The 17,998-nt window shown below is 47.0% G+C and overlaps 9 protein-coding genes across 9 annotated transcripts; 3 read left to right on the top strand and 6 right to left on the bottom strand.

Moving 5' to 3' along the window:
• Positions 1-16: 16 nt before the first annotated feature.
• Positions 17-1,326, bottom strand: EDB93DRAFT_18339 (uncharacterized protein). The gene is made up of 7 exons (XM_041455609.1): positions 1,050-1,326; positions 869-980; positions 720-805; positions 562-664; positions 478-511; positions 191-420; positions 17-133 (listed from the first exon to the last, which is right to left on the bottom strand). Exons 2-6 carry the CDS (start codon positions 974-976, stop codon positions 215-217), a joined length of 537 nt encoding a protein of 178 aa, XP_041313556.1. The 5' UTR covers positions 977-980; positions 1,050-1,326; the 3' UTR covers positions 17-133; positions 191-214.
• EDB93DRAFT_19138 (peroxisomal membrane protein PEX16) lies at positions 1,291-3,022 on the bottom strand. The gene is made up of 6 exons (XM_041455638.1): positions 2,828-3,022; positions 2,502-2,769; positions 2,074-2,453; positions 1,833-2,022; positions 1,672-1,778; positions 1,291-1,621 (listed from the first exon to the last, which is right to left on the bottom strand). Exons 1-6 carry the CDS (start codon positions 2,964-2,966, stop codon positions 1,608-1,610), a joined length of 1,098 nt encoding a protein of 365 aa, XP_041313555.1. The 5' UTR covers positions 2,967-3,022; the 3' UTR covers positions 1,291-1,607.
• A 23-nt stretch (positions 3,023-3,045) lies between these two features.
• On the bottom strand, positions 3,046-5,019 carry EDB93DRAFT_1216961 (Nsp1-like C-terminal region-domain-containing protein). The gene is made up of 8 exons (XM_041451077.1): positions 4,563-5,019; positions 4,444-4,503; positions 4,342-4,395; positions 4,234-4,290; positions 4,125-4,184; positions 3,891-4,069; positions 3,632-3,834; positions 3,046-3,571 (listed from the first exon to the last, which is right to left on the bottom strand). The coding sequence occupies exons 1-8, from the start codon at positions 4,636-4,638 to the stop codon at positions 3,256-3,258; spliced, it is 1,005 nt and encodes a 334-aa protein (XP_041313554.1). The 5' UTR covers positions 4,639-5,019; the 3' UTR covers positions 3,046-3,255.
• On the top strand, positions 4,993-7,027 carry EDB93DRAFT_18066 (uncharacterized protein). Its single transcript, XM_041455600.1, has 4 exons — positions 4,993-5,272; positions 5,325-6,549; positions 6,605-6,814; positions 6,885-7,027. The coding sequence occupies exons 1-4, from the start codon at positions 5,117-5,119 to the stop codon at positions 6,947-6,949; spliced, it is 1,656 nt and encodes a 551-aa protein (XP_041313553.1). The 5' UTR covers positions 4,993-5,116; the 3' UTR covers positions 6,950-7,027.
• EDB93DRAFT_18058 (uncharacterized protein) lies at positions 6,872-9,674 on the bottom strand. Its single transcript, XM_041455599.1, has 7 exons — positions 8,647-9,674; positions 8,360-8,599; positions 8,286-8,307; positions 8,176-8,238; positions 7,591-8,127; positions 7,361-7,540; positions 6,872-7,311 (listed from the first exon to the last, which is right to left on the bottom strand). Exons 1-7 carry the CDS (start codon positions 9,475-9,477, stop codon positions 7,136-7,138), a joined length of 2,049 nt encoding a protein of 682 aa, XP_041313552.1. The 5' UTR covers positions 9,478-9,674; the 3' UTR covers positions 6,872-7,135.
• An 8-nt stretch (positions 9,675-9,682) lies between these two features.
• EDB93DRAFT_1112059 (uncharacterized protein) lies at positions 9,683-12,583 on the bottom strand. The gene is made up of 18 exons (XM_041448114.1): positions 12,010-12,583; positions 11,897-11,951; positions 11,810-11,847; positions 11,681-11,760; positions 11,606-11,626; positions 11,516-11,552; positions 11,443-11,464; positions 11,370-11,393; positions 11,282-11,317; positions 11,135-11,228; positions 10,989-11,085; positions 10,769-10,934; positions 10,658-10,717; positions 10,592-10,604; positions 10,520-10,533; positions 10,411-10,467; positions 10,264-10,355; positions 9,683-10,204 (listed from the first exon to the last, which is right to left on the bottom strand). The coding sequence occupies exons 1-18, from the start codon at positions 12,120-12,122 to the stop codon at positions 9,817-9,819; spliced, it is 1,407 nt and encodes a 468-aa protein (XP_041313551.1). The 5' UTR covers positions 12,123-12,583; the 3' UTR covers positions 9,683-9,816.
• Positions 12,535-13,857, bottom strand: EDB93DRAFT_1112058 (uncharacterized protein). The gene is made up of 5 exons (XM_041448113.1): positions 13,535-13,857; positions 13,230-13,481; positions 12,994-13,177; positions 12,830-12,946; positions 12,535-12,779 (listed from the first exon to the last, which is right to left on the bottom strand). Exons 1-5 carry the CDS (start codon positions 13,803-13,805, stop codon positions 12,668-12,670), a joined length of 936 nt encoding a protein of 311 aa, XP_041313550.1. The 5' UTR covers positions 13,806-13,857; the 3' UTR covers positions 12,535-12,667.
• A 70-nt stretch (positions 13,858-13,927) lies between these two features.
• EDB93DRAFT_17448 (phosphoacetylglucosamine mutase) lies at positions 13,928-16,105 on the top strand. Its single transcript, XM_041455588.1, has 5 exons — positions 13,928-14,060; positions 14,113-14,230; positions 14,290-14,679; positions 14,727-15,161; positions 15,215-16,105. The coding sequence occupies exons 1-5, from the start codon at positions 13,966-13,968 to the stop codon at positions 15,857-15,859; spliced, it is 1,683 nt and encodes a 560-aa protein (XP_041313549.1). The 5' UTR covers positions 13,928-13,965; the 3' UTR covers positions 15,860-16,105.
• Position 16,106: 1 nt separating this feature from the next.
• Positions 16,107-17,995, top strand: EDB93DRAFT_16851 (N-terminal nucleophile aminohydrolase). The gene is made up of 11 exons (XM_041455572.1): positions 16,107-16,318; positions 16,378-16,477; positions 16,531-16,598; positions 16,655-16,713; positions 16,764-16,839; positions 16,898-16,997; positions 17,049-17,083; positions 17,139-17,246; positions 17,295-17,384; positions 17,442-17,531; positions 17,587-17,995. The coding sequence occupies exons 1-11, from the start codon at positions 16,268-16,270 to the stop codon at positions 17,833-17,835; spliced, it is 1,026 nt and encodes a 341-aa protein (XP_041313548.1). The 5' UTR covers positions 16,107-16,267; the 3' UTR covers positions 17,836-17,995.
• Positions 17,996-17,998: the final 3 nt, after the last annotated feature.

The raw sequence follows: 17,998 nt of genomic DNA, 5'->3' as shown, positions 1-17,998 counted from the left end.
TATATTTTCCTGCTACTACTAGTGTAACAAAGGAGGAAAGATCGTTTTCCTCGCACGAACAGCTAGTACGTGCATTGTTATCAGATACTACTTATAATACGCAAACGATGCTCAGACTTTGAATGTTCCATATCTGAGTAAGGAACACATTCAGCAACTTGTTCAAACAACACTTTATATGCACACCTACTTCGGTGATGCAGACCTTCCGAATTTACTTGTCCATCTCCAAAAGCAATCCCAGCTCCTGTCCATTTACCACCGCTGGTTTGGCATCGACCAGAACGGTCGCCCACCGTGTCCATTCATTCCCAGGGTTTCTCCAGGCGTGATTTGTCCCCTTCTGAATCACAACATCTCCTGCGTTCTTGAGGTGCGTTTCTTTCCCATCGTCTGTTATCAAAATGAGTTCACCACGGACTATCCATGGTATACTCCAGTCAGGCTATGTTGCGCACGGAAAAAACGTATACGTACTCAGGATATTATAGTCGATAGAGGGAGTCCGATGCTGCTCTCCTAGTTCCATCAATTTTGTATGTGTCAGACAATTCTACGTACCATCGGAGTGCGAACTCCAGGACCAAGGTCACTGTATATGAAGTTGGTCGTATTACTTGCAAATAATCCGAAGTCGCCCACTTGACGGGCTCCGCCGTCCTCCCTATTGTGTCTCATCTCAAACCACTGAGCTATAATATTTCAGGTGTACTACTCACGAACAATTGTTATCATTCGTTGGCAGACCATCAGTAGAAGCCCAGAATCTGCCCGTTCGATGACCATGCAAGCCTTCTAACATCACCTAGGTTTGATTTGATGATAAGTCATTCTGTTGTACTCATCGTAACCTGGATAAAATGCACACCGATGAATCAACTGTTCCATCAACTGAAACCACGGCTTGTCCGTCGCTATCATGCGAAGTTACGATGCGACGAGGACCTGGGAGAACTGGAGGTAGAGTACCAGACATGAAGCTTTAGAAGTAGGAAATGTCATAAAGCGTTAACAATCTCGGTCTACCTAAGTACTTGCGGAACTTGCACCTTGACGTAATTTACGTTGGCCTAATAGAACTCCACCTTGACGTCAGCAATTTAAATCACTAGCGTGACGCATCATGATGTGGCCGATTAGAAGATGCGAATCGTGAACTTCCGCGTACTACGGGTCCAATTCAAGTGGGCCAACCAATCGTGTACATCACGATAATACCACGCAAGTGACGGAAACACCGCTAGTGGGACGAGAATCGCGGATCTCCGGGCACCACGGTCACGATTAATGAATCTACATAGGCACCCAATATTAGTATCCTAAGTGCGTGTACGAGTGCCTCAGTCTGGTATAAGGGACTGAGGGAGGAACGAGACAGCAGGAGAACCAGATATGTCTCTAGATTGCAATACTCATACTCCGGCACTCACGTGCACATTGCATTAACACCAACAAATTCGCGCAAGGTCACCGACAAGAATTCGCTTGGTTCCTGAAAAGGAAAAGGTGGAGCGCCGGGACGCCGAGACTATATCAATGTTTAAGTGCGTAGGGTCAATATTGTACATGAAATCGGGAGGAAGATGACATAGATAGCACGCTAGCGTTTAAGGAGCGGTGTCTGGCGCCAGTCACTGTCAGCGAGAGCAAGGATCTGTCAAAAATACTCACAATAATAATATTCATCAACAAGAGGTATCCAATCCTTCACGAAGGAACTGAGGATACCAAGGATTGGCGTATTAGCGGTCTTCTCCACGACAGCCTCAACCTTGGGCCTAAAAATATTTTAAATATCATGCTTCAACAAGGGTGGCACAAAATGTACAAACCTCGAATACGTCTCCCATACAGAACCACGCAGAAGGTACCAGAGAATATCCCTGTCCCTGCGGGCATATTCTTCACGTTCTAGATCTGCAGAATGTGATGGCGTCCGCCTCAAACTACGAGAGATGAGCTCCATGGCAAAGGCAGTCACAAGAGCTTTGCTCTCATGTTTCTTGGTGCTTAACATAGTCGCTACAAGAAAGTCGTGAGCATGTCAGGTCCCGGCCCATGTTTTGCACTCACCGTAAACCAAGGGGCGAATGATATAGATGCACTCAGAAACCCACTCCAAGGGTGATGAAAAAGGCTTCATCAGTAGCATAGAAGGCTTGACAGATGATGTTGTAAGAGCTTTAGGGAGGAGATAATCCTCCACTGATGTATCGGCACGGGCAGGTGGTGGAGGGGTGATCATCAAAGCATTTGGCTGTAATGGAATGTGATTATTCTTGAGGTGATCCGGAGTCGGTGGGGAAGATGACGATGGAGAAGTGGGAGCAAGCGTCGGAGAAGTATGCGTAGAGCTAGGAGGCATCGATGCTGGATCAATGTCACGTTCTGGAATTGGAGGAGATAAAAGTGGTCTTGTCGTGAGCTTGAGTAGCGTAAACCGTAGAATCATTCTTGAAAAAGGAATTCAGACGCGAACTCAAATCAGCGTCAAAACTTACTTCACAGTTTCGAGAAACACAACACCCCTCCATCGGTTCTTATCTGAGACTTTCCTCCGAAGCAGCATTTCGATAAGGAGTTGAGTGAACCGAATAAGCTCTAGAGATCGGGCAGCCCATTTGTATAATGTGACCTTGTCTGACCAGGCGCGGGTATAGCGCGTGTGCAATGGGATAGGAAGGATAGGCTTCCAATGGGGATCACTCTGCACAACTCTGGCCAGGAGTGTATCATGATACATGCTGGACACATGAAGTATCGCGGACACTAAGACACATGTTATTGCTTGAACCATACAAAAAATTATAGCAATGTTAATACTGACGACCCTCTGAAGCAAGATCGGCGTCTTTGAACCGTCCAGGTAGAAACCATGTTACAGACCTCAATGAGGATTCGAGGGTGGAGATAGTAGAGACGTTTTTTACGAGGAAATTTTCATATTTTTCCAACGTTGACGACATGTATAGAGGTCCAGTGTTATATAGCGCGAGGTGTGTTGACCAGTGGGAAGACTTACAGCCGCTCTGTCCAACCGGGTATACAATCACGTGTAATCCCACGTGTTTTACGTACGTTGCCGCTCACTCCAAGTAGGAATAGCAAAGTGGTACAAAAATCACATTATCACTATAGAGCGGTGATGCATGGGGTGTGATGTGAGTGCTGCAGTAGTCATTTTGCATTTCGTAGCTTGCAAGAACATACTAATATCATGGGATCCCTGTGGAAGGTAAGTAGTGACACTAAAGTTCAACGGTTTATCCCAAATCCCCTAGTCTTTGTCACAGCGCTTCCCGTTACCGTATTTACTCCACCCGCTTCTCGTACGTGCCTCTCCACCTCATTTACCTTACCCTCGACTTCGCGCACAGCCCCATCGATCCATTGCAGGCTGTCCAAATGACTGCTCAAGATCTGAGATATCTGGGTCATGGGATCATCGTTGCCAACTGTCCCTTGTGACCCATTCGGTATTAAAGATAGCGCATTGACCGAATCAATCATCTGTGTCAACGATCCAGACAAATCGTCCAGGTGAGCATGAAGCTCTGTGGCCAGCATATAACTGATGGAGAGCGGCAATCAAAATCGTGCAGTCTCAAACTAAGGTAATATGAGGGCTCACTTTTTATCCCGCTCGGTGTCAGCGGGTCCAGTATCGAGCGCCCGCAAAGTGCCGCTTTCTCCAAAAAGTTCTTCCGCAGATCGCTCGTACGCATCCAGCGTCGCGGAGAGATCCTTCTGCTGTTGCTCGATGTGATCGAGAGCTTGATCAATGTCATTTTGTTCCCGCTCCACAGCCTGGACATGGGTAAACAGAGCAGCCAGCTGTATTGTATATTGTCAGACGACAGATCCGATAAATGCAAAGCGAATAAACATACATTGTTACCATTTTCCATCAAGGCTCGATCCCACACAGCCACTTCACCAGCGAACTTGTTGAACTCCCGGACATGCACCTCCAGTTCAGATGACCACTTATTTACTATTTCCTCGATGGTTTTCCCCCTGAGTGCCGATGGTGGAGGCACTGCTACTGAAGTGGTGGTGACAGTGGACGCTAAGAGTAGTAATGAATGGATGGAAATGATCGATTTGACGGAAAATGCCCATACCATCTTTTGGCTTTTCACATTCCTTTGACAGTCCAAGGGTTGGTTGCACTTGCGGTGCGGCTGGGGGAAATGAAGTTGTAGACAGGGCGTGCCAATAAGACATACTTACTCGTCGTGGCGGTGGTTGTGGTTGTGGATTTACCACCAAACAAGTTGGTCACAGGTGCTGTGTGACTGCTGAAGATGGACCAATTTCATCTTTAAAACGTGATCTCACCTGCAGGGGCAGTGGCGTTCTTTGCACCAAACAAATTGGTTGGTGGTGTTGATGCTGCGCGATAGTCAAACGGGTCGTCGATGCTACATGCAGATAACTCACCTGCAGGGGTAGTAGCTGCCGCGGTCGCAGGCTTCAGGCCGAAGAGGCTGGTCGCAGGCACTATATACAATGGAGCGTCTTTAATGAGAAAGTTGTTGGACACATTGAAGAGAACATACATGTGCTGGCATCTTTCTTGTCTGACGAAGTATCCTTGTTTCCGAAGAGGTTGAATGCTGAAGGAGTAGTAGACATTTCTTTGAAGATAATTATCAACGACTATTGGTTCGGCACGGACGTCGACTTTACAAACAAAGCCAAGCAATTGCAATCGTTAGTAGAGTCGCGTCGTTGTGGACGCAATCACGATTCATTCATTCATCGACGGCCAATACATAATGCTGGCGGTAGTACTCATCGACACGTACTCGCGACGACATTCCCTGACAACTCGAGGCTGCCCTCGTTTGTGACAGGAGCAGGAAGCGGACATGGGATCCCCATGAAGGGTCTATCAGCGGATTACCTTGACGAATCCGCATGTTTCATAGCCTTGAATATAATAGTGTATACAGCTACAGTACATACAAGGGGATACATGTGTAAAAAATTGCGCACGCTGGTGTGTACAAAGCTTGTCACCAAACAACCAGCCGATCGAATAATGAGAATTCCATATGCATAATATTGCCTTTATAATAAAGTCTTTCCCCCCTTCGCTTTCCCGACTCTAATGCGCAGAGATTCGACTGCTAGCACTGTTACCCTCCCTCCGTTGGAATACCTTCATGCCAGTCCGGTCAGAGGTCAACTAGAGCCCTCAGATGAGGTCACAAAAAAAACAGGATGGCGCTTTCTCCAGTGCACAGATACCCCAAACGAACTCAAAGTAGGTACAAGAACTTTCTCTTTTTGACGGTTCTCAATCAGACGTACTGCAGGTACTTTTGCCTCCCCGCACAGCTCAGTTATACGCCCGCCTGCTCAAAGCAGAGAAATCTGAGCTCGCCAAACAGCTCGATGCATCTTGGGATCGTATCCTCGAAATACGGCACCTCAAGGATAGGATGATTAGAAAGTGCCAGAGGCTAGCTCATTCTTATTCCGCCGGCAAACCTTCGGCGAAGGTCCCCTTCTTGTCCATTCATGCACCACTAGATTTCAGATTAAAAGAGATGGAGAAGTGGATTCGCCTGTACGGCGAGCCTGATGAATCCAGCAAGATGCCCGTTAACGATTCCATCCGCCCACGCAATTCATTCTGCTGTGATCGCTGCGCAAATATGGTTCCTCATCAACACACCATATCTCGTCGACCATCCATCCAATCCACCCACTCCCGTCGCTCAGCAACACTCTCTGATCATCACCCATCAAAAGCTCTCCCGACATCTCCCCGACGCGCCCGCTCTTCCAAGGCGAGCTCTATTCAAAGCGATCACAAACCTTCCCCCGTTGCGAGCTCCATCATCCTAAACGAGAGTCAGTCGCATCATCAAAGCCAATCATACGAAACCAAGGTCCACGAAAGTAGCGTACACCAGGAGGCCAGGGATACCCAAGTACACGCGACTTTCATCGCACATGAGAATAGGTTCGATGATAGCAGCATCACTCAGGAGAGCAGGGTCCGAGACAGCAGCAATGTCCGCATGCGACAACACAAACACTCCAGGAGTATGTCATATGATGCACGAAAATTTGCTGAGAGTGGTCTTCATGAAATCACGCGTACTATACACGTCATTCCTGAAACATCAGAAGTCGGTACCGATCACAGCAATTGCTCAGCACCAGTGTCAGTCAGCAAACTATCGATCATTTCGCCCGAACCATTGCCTCATCCGTACCATGGTTCAACTTCAGCGGTTTTCTTGAACATGGTCGAGAGTCCTGTAGCTGCTCATGTACCGAGCACTGAACCTTGCTATGTTCACATCGCGGAAAACGAAGGACTAAACACACCTCCTTCCGAAGATGAACCTACCAGCGACTCCCCTCCCCAACCAAATGCGCTTCGCAGACGCAGTAGCCTCAAACGCAGCAACAGTGACTTGCGTGTGAGCATGGCGTTCTCCGCTAAGACCGTATCCTGGGCGATGGACCGCGACTGGGCCGATCGGGTTTCGAAGTATAATGCTGCGGCGGGTGAAATCGAGCATGCTGGTAGGTTTATGTCCCATTTCCGATGACATTGGAGGTTCACCAGTCTGTCCGTGAGATCGAGAATGGAATGCCATTTGCGCGACATATCATGAAGAACTCGCTGGCATGAATGCTCTACGTCGAAATGTCACGCAGACCTTGGCCAGGTTACGCTTGGAGACAGAGAAGTTACAACGCGAGGACGAGGTGATCCGGGATCAAGAGGACAAACTTCGAGTAGGGTATAAGCAGCTCGAGCAGAAACATGGGCAGTATCGAGAAAAGGGTGAGTACTTGTCCTCGTATTTACAGCCTGTTAAGAGATGCTAATGTTGACTATAATTATCGTCGGTTAGTTAAAGCTGTTCTAGAGGAGACCGAACAGGTTCTTACATTGTGTGGTACCAAACGAGATTCTTAAGAGTCAATTCGTCCGACGTTGGAAAGTCCTTAAAGCCTGCACATCTATATTCTTTTCCATTACGATTTACACGAATTCTACATACCCATATCTTGGCTGCTATAAATTACATGACGCTATCGATGTTTTAGATTAGGTTCAACACCGTTTCATAGCTAGGGTTTCACAGCAAACATGAAAAAGTTTCTATGAAAGCTTTGATCGGGTACGTTTTGCCTGGTTCCACCAGTGCCGTACGGTAGTGAGAAAAACAACCAGAATGCCAATCGATAAAAGTATGACCATGGCGAAATAATTATAAGGGGCTGAAGGATGTTGATGAATGCCATTTTTTGGAATCTTGATGTTTTGTGAGAATAATCCTATGACAAGGTAAATATGACACTACTGAGAGGACAGCTGATAACATACCTATCGGAATTTGAATGCACAAAATCCCTATACTGATGAGAGACAACGCTAATATGATCTTATCAGCGTATCCTTTGGCCATAGCAAGACGAGTTTGCAGCTGGGTCAGATATGCTGGGTGAGAATCGCTGAGCATGTGCTCGTAGTGATAAAGGGATTGCTGCAAAGTCAATATATGATCTGCAAAAACAGTTCAAAGTTGCATGTCAACAGTCGAATCAGCTCTTTACCTTGAACGTCCCCCATGTAAATGGCGATGTCAAGGTCGTCGTTCGCCTGAGGGGAGGGTGCTTGTCGTCCACTGATCAAAAAGCGTTTGCGGATTTGTGATATGACCTCCGACTTTGTAGCAAGAAGGCGAGTCAAGGAGGTAACAAGTCTTCTCGCCCTAGCCATGCGTAGTAGTGTATCTGTTGTCGTCGCTTGTGTTTTGACCTCACGGGTAGTCGCAAAACTATTCCTCAGATTTTGAAGACCGCTTTTTAAGCGTCGGAAGAATGGTGGCTGAGTGAATCTGGGAAAGTAGCTGGAAGGTGTTTCTTCCATTTCCTTCGAAACCGTATCTGGCAGTTTTTCAATGTTGGAATCATATTGATCATCTGTAGGTATATGAATGGAATCAACAAGAGTGCTTGTCGAAGAAGTGTGGGAGACGCCGTTGCTCGAAAATACGAGAGCTTCCACAGCTAGAACTTGTTTCTCGATCTCCTTAAGGAATGGAAAGAATGAATCCACGACAGAATCCAATATGCCATGAGCAATCCAGTCTTAAAAGTACGTCAGTGTGAACAACATGTAATTCATACAATAGTTACCTGATGACATATTGAAAGAGTCCTGGAGGAGTTGAAGTCTATTCCTCACTTTCTCTATGTGTTCTGGACAAGGTTAAACATCGAGTCTTTCAACTAATATGCAGACCCACCTGAGACATCGGTGAAATAAAACTAAACGTCATTGAGCATGATCTTTATAATCTGATGTAAAATGCGAACCTACCGTGCAAATACCTTCCTTAAATACCACCACGTATATGTTAGCCTCTCTTAAAGCACCGTCGTCAGCCTTGTAAACATCGTCATCACTTGAAGTGCCCTGATAATTCGGTTGCGTGACGGCTGCATTCTGTATAGTTCGGAACGAGATAAAATAATAACCCAATCTTGAAAAGAGTTCCATCTTTTCGCGCGGATCTTGTTGGAGAATATCCTCAAGTGTAAGAGGATGGATATGTAAAAGCTACTCATCAAATCAGTATGGCATGCTGATGGATCGAATGCACCTACCTTGCCAATTGCTTGTAAGTCGTCCCAAGTGGGACTGGCGACGTCAAGCCACCAGGCTTTGGGAGCTCGAGTGAGCTCGGGCGAGCCTCCGGGAGCCGATTCGCTGGGCGTACGATTCACTGAAGAGAGCTCTTTCTGTTTTCCTTGGACGGGAGACAGCAAGGCGGAGGAAAGGTCACCGAAAGACGCAGGTCGACTGAGCATACCTTGAGACATATAATCATGATGCAGGGGAAGCGGAGGTGTGCTAGGGCTGAATTGACGCTGTTTCCCTTTCCCTTTTTTTGCTCTTGATGACTTCTTCAATGCAGCCTCCAAACGGTTGAGGATAATCGGTAAAACCTGAGAGGTTGTTTGAGAGATGGCCTGCTGAGGTCGGTCCAAGGATTCCGACAACCGCCGGGTCGTGGTGATCTCGGGATTCAGACTCGGTGGTAGATATAGGGTAAACCCTCTATCAACACGTCTGATTTCCTGTCTGACCCTAAGACGAGCGGCCACCTCACGTTCGGAATGTGTGGAACGCATGTTAGCGAAGCTTGTTCGTCTCTTGCGCCATCGACTATGGCGAAGGCGAGAAGGCGTGTAGATAGAAGAATGGAAAGATGTAGTAGAACTAGGAGATGATGAAGTCGAAGCCGACGAACTTCTCCTTCGAGCCCAACGGGTAATTGCATTTTCTGATACAGCAGCAAGAGCTCCCAAGCGACCTGTGATGAAGGACCCGGATGATGTCAATGAGGAAGTAGATGATGCAGGTGCCACCGACTCCGCAATGGTAGGTAGGGCAGGGGGGACCTTGCCGCGATAGATGTCGTCCTCTGAAGCCATGTGTTAGATATATTCTGTGCTTCAACGGAGTAGACGAAAGGATGTCCAAAGGATAAGAACTGCTCAAGGCATCCTAGTCGTATCGGTGACGATAAACGATATTTCTCCAACGAGCGAGGCGGCTCGAGCACAGCTAAGAGCCGACCGCCACGCCATAATTAGTACATACAAAGCTCCGACCTCATTTTCTTGCGACTGCAGTAGCTATAGCAAGTGCATCGCGCGCACGTTAGGCAAAACAATTCATAAAGAAGACATACATATAATATATATAATAACATGATATATAAGCTCCATCCATGAAGCTAGTAAGAAAGATTTATTTGTATTTAAAATTCATTACAGCGACAAGGGGGGCAACATGTGTCGGAAGCTTCCAAACCGAGATGTATGCGTGTGACCGCGAGTAGTTTGGAATGTCCCCCTGCCACGACCCGAACGTGTTCCCACAGAGTCTGCCTGGCTGACCGAGCCGACTCGGGGGGACCCAGGTAATGATTGTGTGTGCGCTGCTCCATTTACCTGGCGTTCCACTTCAATATATAGCCATTTCTTCTGTAGCTCTTCCTCCACAGGTAGCAACTCGCAAAGAAGAGCGGAATCGAATGAGATCGGTGGTTGCTGTTGAAGAACAGAGGGGTGGAATGTTTCGTGCGTGATGTTATCTGTGACTGTTGGAAGTTTTCTGACATTTGCCTGCGATAATACGAATATACCGGTGCGTGCGCTGCAATAATTATATGAGCATGGTTCCAAACAAACTCTATGGTATGCTTGTCGACTTACTCATGTGGGCGCTGCTTTCCCCAAGGAGCCACTGGATTTGACAGCGAAGAGATGTATGCAATATCAATGAACAGCATGTCAGCGATATTGGCCTACATAATGAGCAACTCATTCAAAAGCAATCGCATCATAGATTCAGGTACTCACCACCATCCACGCAAGAGTTATATCAGATAAGTCATGTACTTTCCAGCCACCTCCGATCTATTGGTTCATAATCAGCAGATAGTTGGGATAATAAACGACCATCGCTTACGTCTGAATGTTCACCTATAACGTATGTTCATCATTTATATTTGTACAAGAATTGTATTGTCCCGAAACTTACCAGAAAACCAGCACTGTGAAGAGCTCCATGAGTAAAAATCTACAAACCAAACAAGATACAAATTACCTGTTTCAAAATCTGCCCTTTCCGTCGTCCGCCGTCCGTTTGCACAAATTTGCAGCAGTCCTAGAATAAATGGATGAAGGAACTCCAAAGGTCAGCGTTCGACTAACTTACAAAGTCTAGTCTGGTTTCATTGATAGCAAGCGCATGGTATGCACGCTCGATATGTTCCCCAAGTTCATTGTTGGGAAAGCCAAAAATAGATTTTGTGGAAGGCGACTTGTGCGTCAATTCTTCAGGTAGACCAACCGAACCGACAGTATCAAAAACACCGACACATCTGAAGGCGCATCTTAGCCGCCGTTGCTGCCGTGGATAAACTGGCAAGACTCACTTTATGGAGAAAGAGTTATCATCAGAATAAGCTCTTCTCTTTCCCCGGGAATCGGGGGAGGTCCACTGGCTCAACAATGCATCCAGCTTTTCGATCTCTGAAGTGCAATCAGAAATGTTGGAATAATGATAGTCAGTGTGACAAACCTTGTGGGTCAGTTTCTTTGCCAAGTTTTTGGTACGTAACAAATATCTTGGCGAAGTTATCCATGTCGGTGCGGTCTAGGACACCGATGGCGCCCTAAAGGAAAGCTCATTTATAGGATGAGCATCTTCGACAAAAGGTCTACTTACGATGAACATGGCTACCATCCGTGCGGTATATGCACCCTAATGAAAACGTCAGTGATGACGAATTCCTTGCTAGTATACCATTGCATACCCTAGAGAAGCCAAAGAGGAATATCTTAGGTGATGACGTTAGTCTAAAATTGAGATGTTGACGAATCTCTTACTTCATCGCCGGGGTGGTAGTTTCTGCAAGGAGATGTATAAGCCGCAGCTAAGCATAAATTCGGCAAAACTTACTGGGCAATGAACGCATAAGCCTCTTGAACCTTTTCACCTATATAGAATAATAAATCCTCGCTAAAATCAGCGAGCAAAATTGATTCTTACCTAGGGATCCTCCTGTCGCACCTGATTCAAAGAAAGATTATAATCTCCATATATTAATAAAATCATCCCACGGACCTTCGACATATTCAGAGTAGAAATTTTGGCCGGTTCCAATGCCACATTGGTAGTACACGACCTGCGGAATCGGAACTCCCCTGTCGATGTATATGAATGACGAATAAGAACATGTCCTGATGAGCTTACGATCGTGTATCCTGATGCTCCAGTCCCCGGGATAGTTTCTGAAAAACAAATATGTATTAAGGTCCCAAACGTGCATGGACAACGCACCAGGATGTTGGTTTGCTGCCAACCCTCCTTCGCAATCACTCCGTCTTGCCAGGTTCTAAAAGAACATTGGCGTGAGATGAGAGTAGCGCCCGAGATTTCATTAAGTGGCTTACCCATCGCAGCACACGATGATTCTTTTCTTAATTTTAGCGCCAGCTTGTAAGGGTTCAGTCGAGGCCCTTGGTAGTTGTGCAACGTCGAGCTTGACCATGGCGGAGATCATCATGGACTCGGTCCGAGGGAAAAGTTGAGGTGCAGACAAGAATAAGGCGGGGCGTATTTATGCTGTATTCCATCTCGCGGCCAACATTATTATAGCCACGATCGAGCCATATGAACACACTGATATCATAAACACAGGACGGGTTCGCCACAAATCCAATTGGCCAGTGCTAGTGAGATCTAGGCCGATGTGAAAATGTTGCCAGGGCTGAGCGCGGGTCGAGTTGGGATCCGATGCCGGTTTTGGTGTCTATCAGTTTCAGGTGAGTTTCGTTTCGACCACTTGCCAGTAGGTGCCTCAGGTCATTCAAAGGTTGGAAGGTCTGGGAGAGTCACACGTACAGCAACACAGCATCGCGCGGCCCGAGGTCGAGTGGTGGCCGTGCGTGTGTTACTAAGTACTTTTGATACCGGCGTTTGAAGAGAACCGCTCTCAATTTCCAATTAGAATGAACAATAATCTAAGTATCTTGTCAACATATGCGTCGTTGCTAGGAACCTCAAACACGTGTCCGAGCGCCGCACAGCAAGACTACTGTCAGGATGAAATTACCTCCCCAATCGAAACTGAGCCCCGGCGTACTCGTCCAAGGCACGACAGAATGCTTCCTCGGTGATTACGTTTGATATCAGGGGAGCGACGTCACGAGCGATAGTTCGGCTGTGCCACGTCAGGTGTCAATCCAAATAGTGATACGATTTGCAACTTACTGGATTTCTGTCAGCGCAATCTGCCACGGAGGAAAACCGTGTAGTTCGAGAGGAGGTGGGGAATCCTGCGAGCGGATATGATGGATAATCATGAAGTCTGGTGATGGCAGACCTCCTGGTACATAAGTCAGATGGGCGAAATACAACACAGAGTGAACCTTCCTTCTAACATCGAGTTCAATTCAGATATAGGAAGCTCGTATGCCTTGACGTGATCCAGGTCCTGACTGTTCTGGCGCCTGCGAACTTCTTCATCTAAAAGGAAACGTGCAGCAGATGCAATGGCAGCTTTTGAAGCACTGCGTGAAATTATATGGAGTGTCAGAGGATCACAATGAGAATGCTTGTCTGTGAATGTCATGTTAAGAGTCCTTCGTGACTGCAAGAACGCTCCACCTACGGTGCGCTCGTCGGCGAACCGCAACTTCTCTTGGCCTACGATGCGGAGCGCCTTTCCTGAAGGAGCATACCGTTGTAACATTGAGTTGTACAGACAAGTCTTCAAAGTCGGGCGAATGGCTTCTTGATTCTGAGGCCTCAGAAAGTGGAGGAGTCAACGGATATTCGAGTTCTGAGTCACTCTCGTCGGTGGGTAGATCATCATGATGTGTTAGGCGTTCCTGGATAATGTCAGAGCACCTTAACAGTGTACCTGAGGATCGTTCAACATGAACAATAATATCAATATCCCAACAAAAAGTTTACCCTCGGCATCATATGCGGTAAGCTGCTCTATACCTAAAGCTCTACACCATTTAACAACCCTAACTAAGCATTCCAAATACAGTTCTTCTGTGTGCTTTGAATTTGCCGCGTCATAGGAGACCAGAATGATCGCCAAGTGTTTTGGTAGCTTGCTGCGGTACGCAGTTAACGGTTGAGGGTGGAAATATCGGCGTCTTTGAAACTTTGTTGTCAGAAACGCTAGCGAGGCATGCAAAAGATGCAGAAGCCAGAGAAAGACAGGAGCCACCATTTAGCCAGCATGGACCAAAAAAAAGGGAAAGTTGGGATCAGCTGTAGTCTTGCACATACGTTGCAACAACAGGATCACGTGATACACTGCAATTCATACATAATGATCATCTTTCCATGACCATCATGATCAGAACTCGTTCGGTGACCATTGTGTAACCATGCTCCCCGTCAAAGAAATACAAGAACTATCTGATCTTCACCCAAAGCCTTCAGCTATCAAGTTTCAGTATGGGACTGCAGGTTTCAGAACACTGTACGTTTGCGTCTGATTAATACACATTCATCAATCTGATAGTAGCGACTAGGGGGAAGACCCTTGATTCAGTACTATTCAGAGTGGGTGTCCTCGCAGCACTTCGAAGCAAGAAACTGGATGGAAAGACGATCGGTGTGATGGTGACTGCCTCACACAATCCGGAGCCTGTATGTCCTTCCATACATGCACTGTTCACCTTGGATCCAACTGGTGCACCGCTTTATAGGACAACGGAGTTAAACTCGTTGACCCACGCGGCGAGATGCTTGAGTCGTCATGGGAGGAATACGCTACTGCACTTGCAAACGCGCCCGATAGCATTGCTTTCCTTGCTGTGGTCGATGAATTGGTAAAGGCGACCAAAATAGACCTCTCGATGCCCGCTCGTGTAGTGTATGCCAGGGACACACGTCCGACAGGCCCGCAACTTGTTTCAGCCCTTAAGGATGGGTTGGAAGCGATCAAGGCAGAGTATAGGGACGCTGGCGTTACCACAACGCCGGTGCTCCACTACTTGGTGAGGACCATCAATACCAAAGGTACTAAAGATTCGTACGGCGAGGATACCGAGGAAGGATATCTTACGAAAATAAGCGATGCCTTCAAAAAATTGCTTGTGGGTGATGCATATATGCGCATACATGATGCTCATTTCCGGCACAGGCTGGCAAACCAACCCCGCCGCCATTACTCATCGATTGTGCGAATGGCGTTGGTGCCTTGATGGCTGAGAGATTCAAAGCATATCTTGGGGATGTCTTCAATATCAATGTCGTGAACGCTGACCTGCATACCTCTGGCGCACTGAACAACTCGTGTGGCGCGGACTTTGTCAAAGTCAACCAGAAGTTACCTCCTTCTATCACTCTGCAGCCAGGACAGCGCGCTTGCAGTTTAGATGGGGATGCCGATCGTCTTATGTACTATTATGCAGATGAACGTGGTCAGTTCCATATGCTCGACGGAGACAAGATTACGACACTTGTGGCGAGTTATATCGTTGAGCTTGTGAAGGCCTCTGGATTGGATGAGCAGATCAAAGTCGGCGTCATTCAGACGGCATATGCGAACGGAAGCTCAACAAAATACCTTTCTGGGGTAAGTGGGACAATGAATATAGTATGGATGGAAATCTGACTTTGCAATCTCAGAGACTTCCTGTCAAGTGTGTTCCCACAGGTGTGAAACACTTGCACCATGCTGCAGAACAGTACGATATTGGGGTCTATTTCGAGGCCAATGGGCACGGCACGGTTTTATTCTCGCCCGCTGCTCAGGAATTGATTTCTAGCCACAAACCTTCCCCAGCGCTCACAAACCTGAAGAATATCATCGACGTGATTAACCAAACAGTCGGCGATGCTCTCTCGGATGCATTCCTAGTGGAAGCAGTTCTAGCACACAAGTCTTTTAGTGGTGTGGAGTGGGACTCCATGTATTGTGACCTCCCGAACCGTCTTGTGAAAGTCGTCGTAGGTGATCGGAACGCGTTCAAGACGGAGGATGCGGAGAGACGCCTAGTCAGTCCTCCTGGACTGCAGGGCAAGGTCGATGAGCTTGTGCGTAAGTACGAAGGGGGTCGCTCGTTCGTGAGACCAAGTGGCACGGAGGATGTAGTCAGGGTTTATGCTGAAGCGGCCACCCGCGCCGAGGCTGATGGTGACGCTGCTTCCTCCTGCTTAAAGATCACGCGCTTATGGTGTTTTTCTGGTTTAGAACTCGCGTTTCGTGTCGCTGGTCTCGTGTACGATGAAGCGGGTGGTGATGCGTCACAAAGACCAAAAGAATTTCTTTGAATTATGACCCAAACACAGTCACGTTTATATCTGGACATTGGAAACCGGCGATGTGTAGGAATAGAAATAAACTACTTGCCCACGTGTACCCCGCAGCGGTCAGAGTACCAGATCAAGTTCTGCTGGCATTGATTAAATGATGGTCTGATTTAGTTGGCTTACCTTTTTGTATTAATCTTGCTGGGAACTTGCATTAATTGATCAATGCAGCCGATCACGTGCACATGCGATAAGACGTAATATGAGGCAAATCTCAAGTCATTCATCACTCACTTCGAATTCCAGTTGCATTCAGTGCGGCTGCAGTGATATGACTCCAGTCCTGTTACGTGTCCGATTTTATTCTATAACACCGACTTTTACAATCGACTAAAACCCAATATCCCTGGATCGACTTCACACTCGCGCATGTGCCGCTTCGTGATTTACAAGGGCACATCACCTGTGCAGCTGTCTCATGTTAGTAGCTGATTCAGAGCTGATAGTTGAAAAGAAGACACTGACATTCCCGCTTTTAGCTCTTAACTCGACCCTGTCATTCCATTATAAACCAGGCCTTTGATTCGCGGCTACGTCTCGACCGTCGTCGACCGATCAACGGTGACGGCTTTGGGGTCGGTGAGTCGTTTTCTGAATCACTCAATGACAAATTTGGGAATCTAAATGTTCAGGCTGGTATGATTCGATCCACGACGAGGAACTTGGCAGCCAACCCTGTATATTTACCTCCGTCTCGCCAGTACGCGTGACCTGTCGCCAGAGTGTATCATCAACTAACTCGCTTTTTCACATCAGGCATGGAACAACGTAAATTTAATCCGATTAGCCGAGAAAATAAAGTCGCCGCTTGTCTTGTGAGTCGCCCTCTCCTCCGGTAAATCGTGCTGAACAACTATTGTGTTAGTGGGCACGTCCGCGCGACCACCACTGGTTCTTTGTCTTTGGACAACTGCCACCCATTCACATATGGGAAACTTATGGTACGACACGATGTGTACGTCCGTATGATCGCCCTTGCTGACTTTTTTTGGTAAATAGTTTATGCATAACGGTGGTATTGCAGGCTTTCATCTGATTAAGCGACGACTGCAGGCCGATCTGTCAGATGATGTTTTCAATATAGTGCAGGGGAACACTGGTGAGTAGAACTCACTCGTGAGAAGGAGTGAATCATAACCATATCTTGCAGACTCTGAGTGCGCTTTTGCACTACTGCTGTCGAAGGTATATTTCTTGGTGCTTTCGTTATTTTCGTCTAAACATAGTTGTGCATGTGCAGCTTCCCGATCCAAAGGCTAAGAGCTTTACCACTCGCAGCTTGCAGCAGGCAATGTTGGATACCATTGCAACATTGAATTTGTATACCGAAGAAGCCGGTATCACTGAGGTGAGTTGAAGTTGGTTTTCCTGCGCAGTGTTGCTGAGAGTCGATTAGCCAAGCTTGATGAACTTTTGCGTTACGGATGGCGAGAGTGTTATTGCAACGCGTTACATTTCCTCTCGGCATGACGAAGCTGCGTCTTTGGTAGGGTTTTATCACTGTATCGTATGACAAGGGTGTCCTGATCACAATTAATAACAGTGGTTCTCGTCTGGGACGACATTCAGCGAGTACGCCCAAGGCGGTCATTACAGGATGGCGAAAGCTGATAAAAGAGAAAATATCATCATGGTGGAACCCTTCTAATCTGCCAACCCATTCTCATTTCTGATCGCTCTAAATACAGATTGCCAGCGAACCGCTTACTTTCGAAAAAGCGGACTGGATGGAGATACGCACGAATAACATGGTCGTGATCACACCCAAAATGAACCTTCTCCAAATCCCCATCATTGACAAATTCTATGTCTCTCCTTCTGACCCAGCGGCGCAGAATCGTGACACTGACTTTGCCGCGGCCAAGGGCCTCCTCAGCCCACGTAAAGCCTTGACTCCAGACCAGCCTCGCGAAAACGCCCCTCAGTTGTCCATTTGATCTTTTTCTTGTGATTCCTTCGTCGCATTTTATCCTATCCATCGCTATCTTTGTTGTGTTCCACTGTTATCAGGATGTGTATAGTAGATGACTCAGATTAATGTCGATTACACGTTATAGACCCTTGCGTTCAACGGCTGTGAATGAATAATACGTATTGACG

The sequence above is a fragment of the Suillus bovinus genome, assembly GCF_016758785.1.
Source record: "Suillus bovinus strain UH-Sbo-P2 chromosome Unknown EDB93scaffold_1, whole genome shotgun sequence".
NCBI lineage: Eukaryota > Fungi > Basidiomycota > Agaricomycetes > Boletales > Suillaceae > Suillus > Suillus bovinus.
The sequence above is the reverse complement of the archived record's forward strand: the minus strand, read 5'-3'. Positions and strand labels throughout refer to the sequence as shown.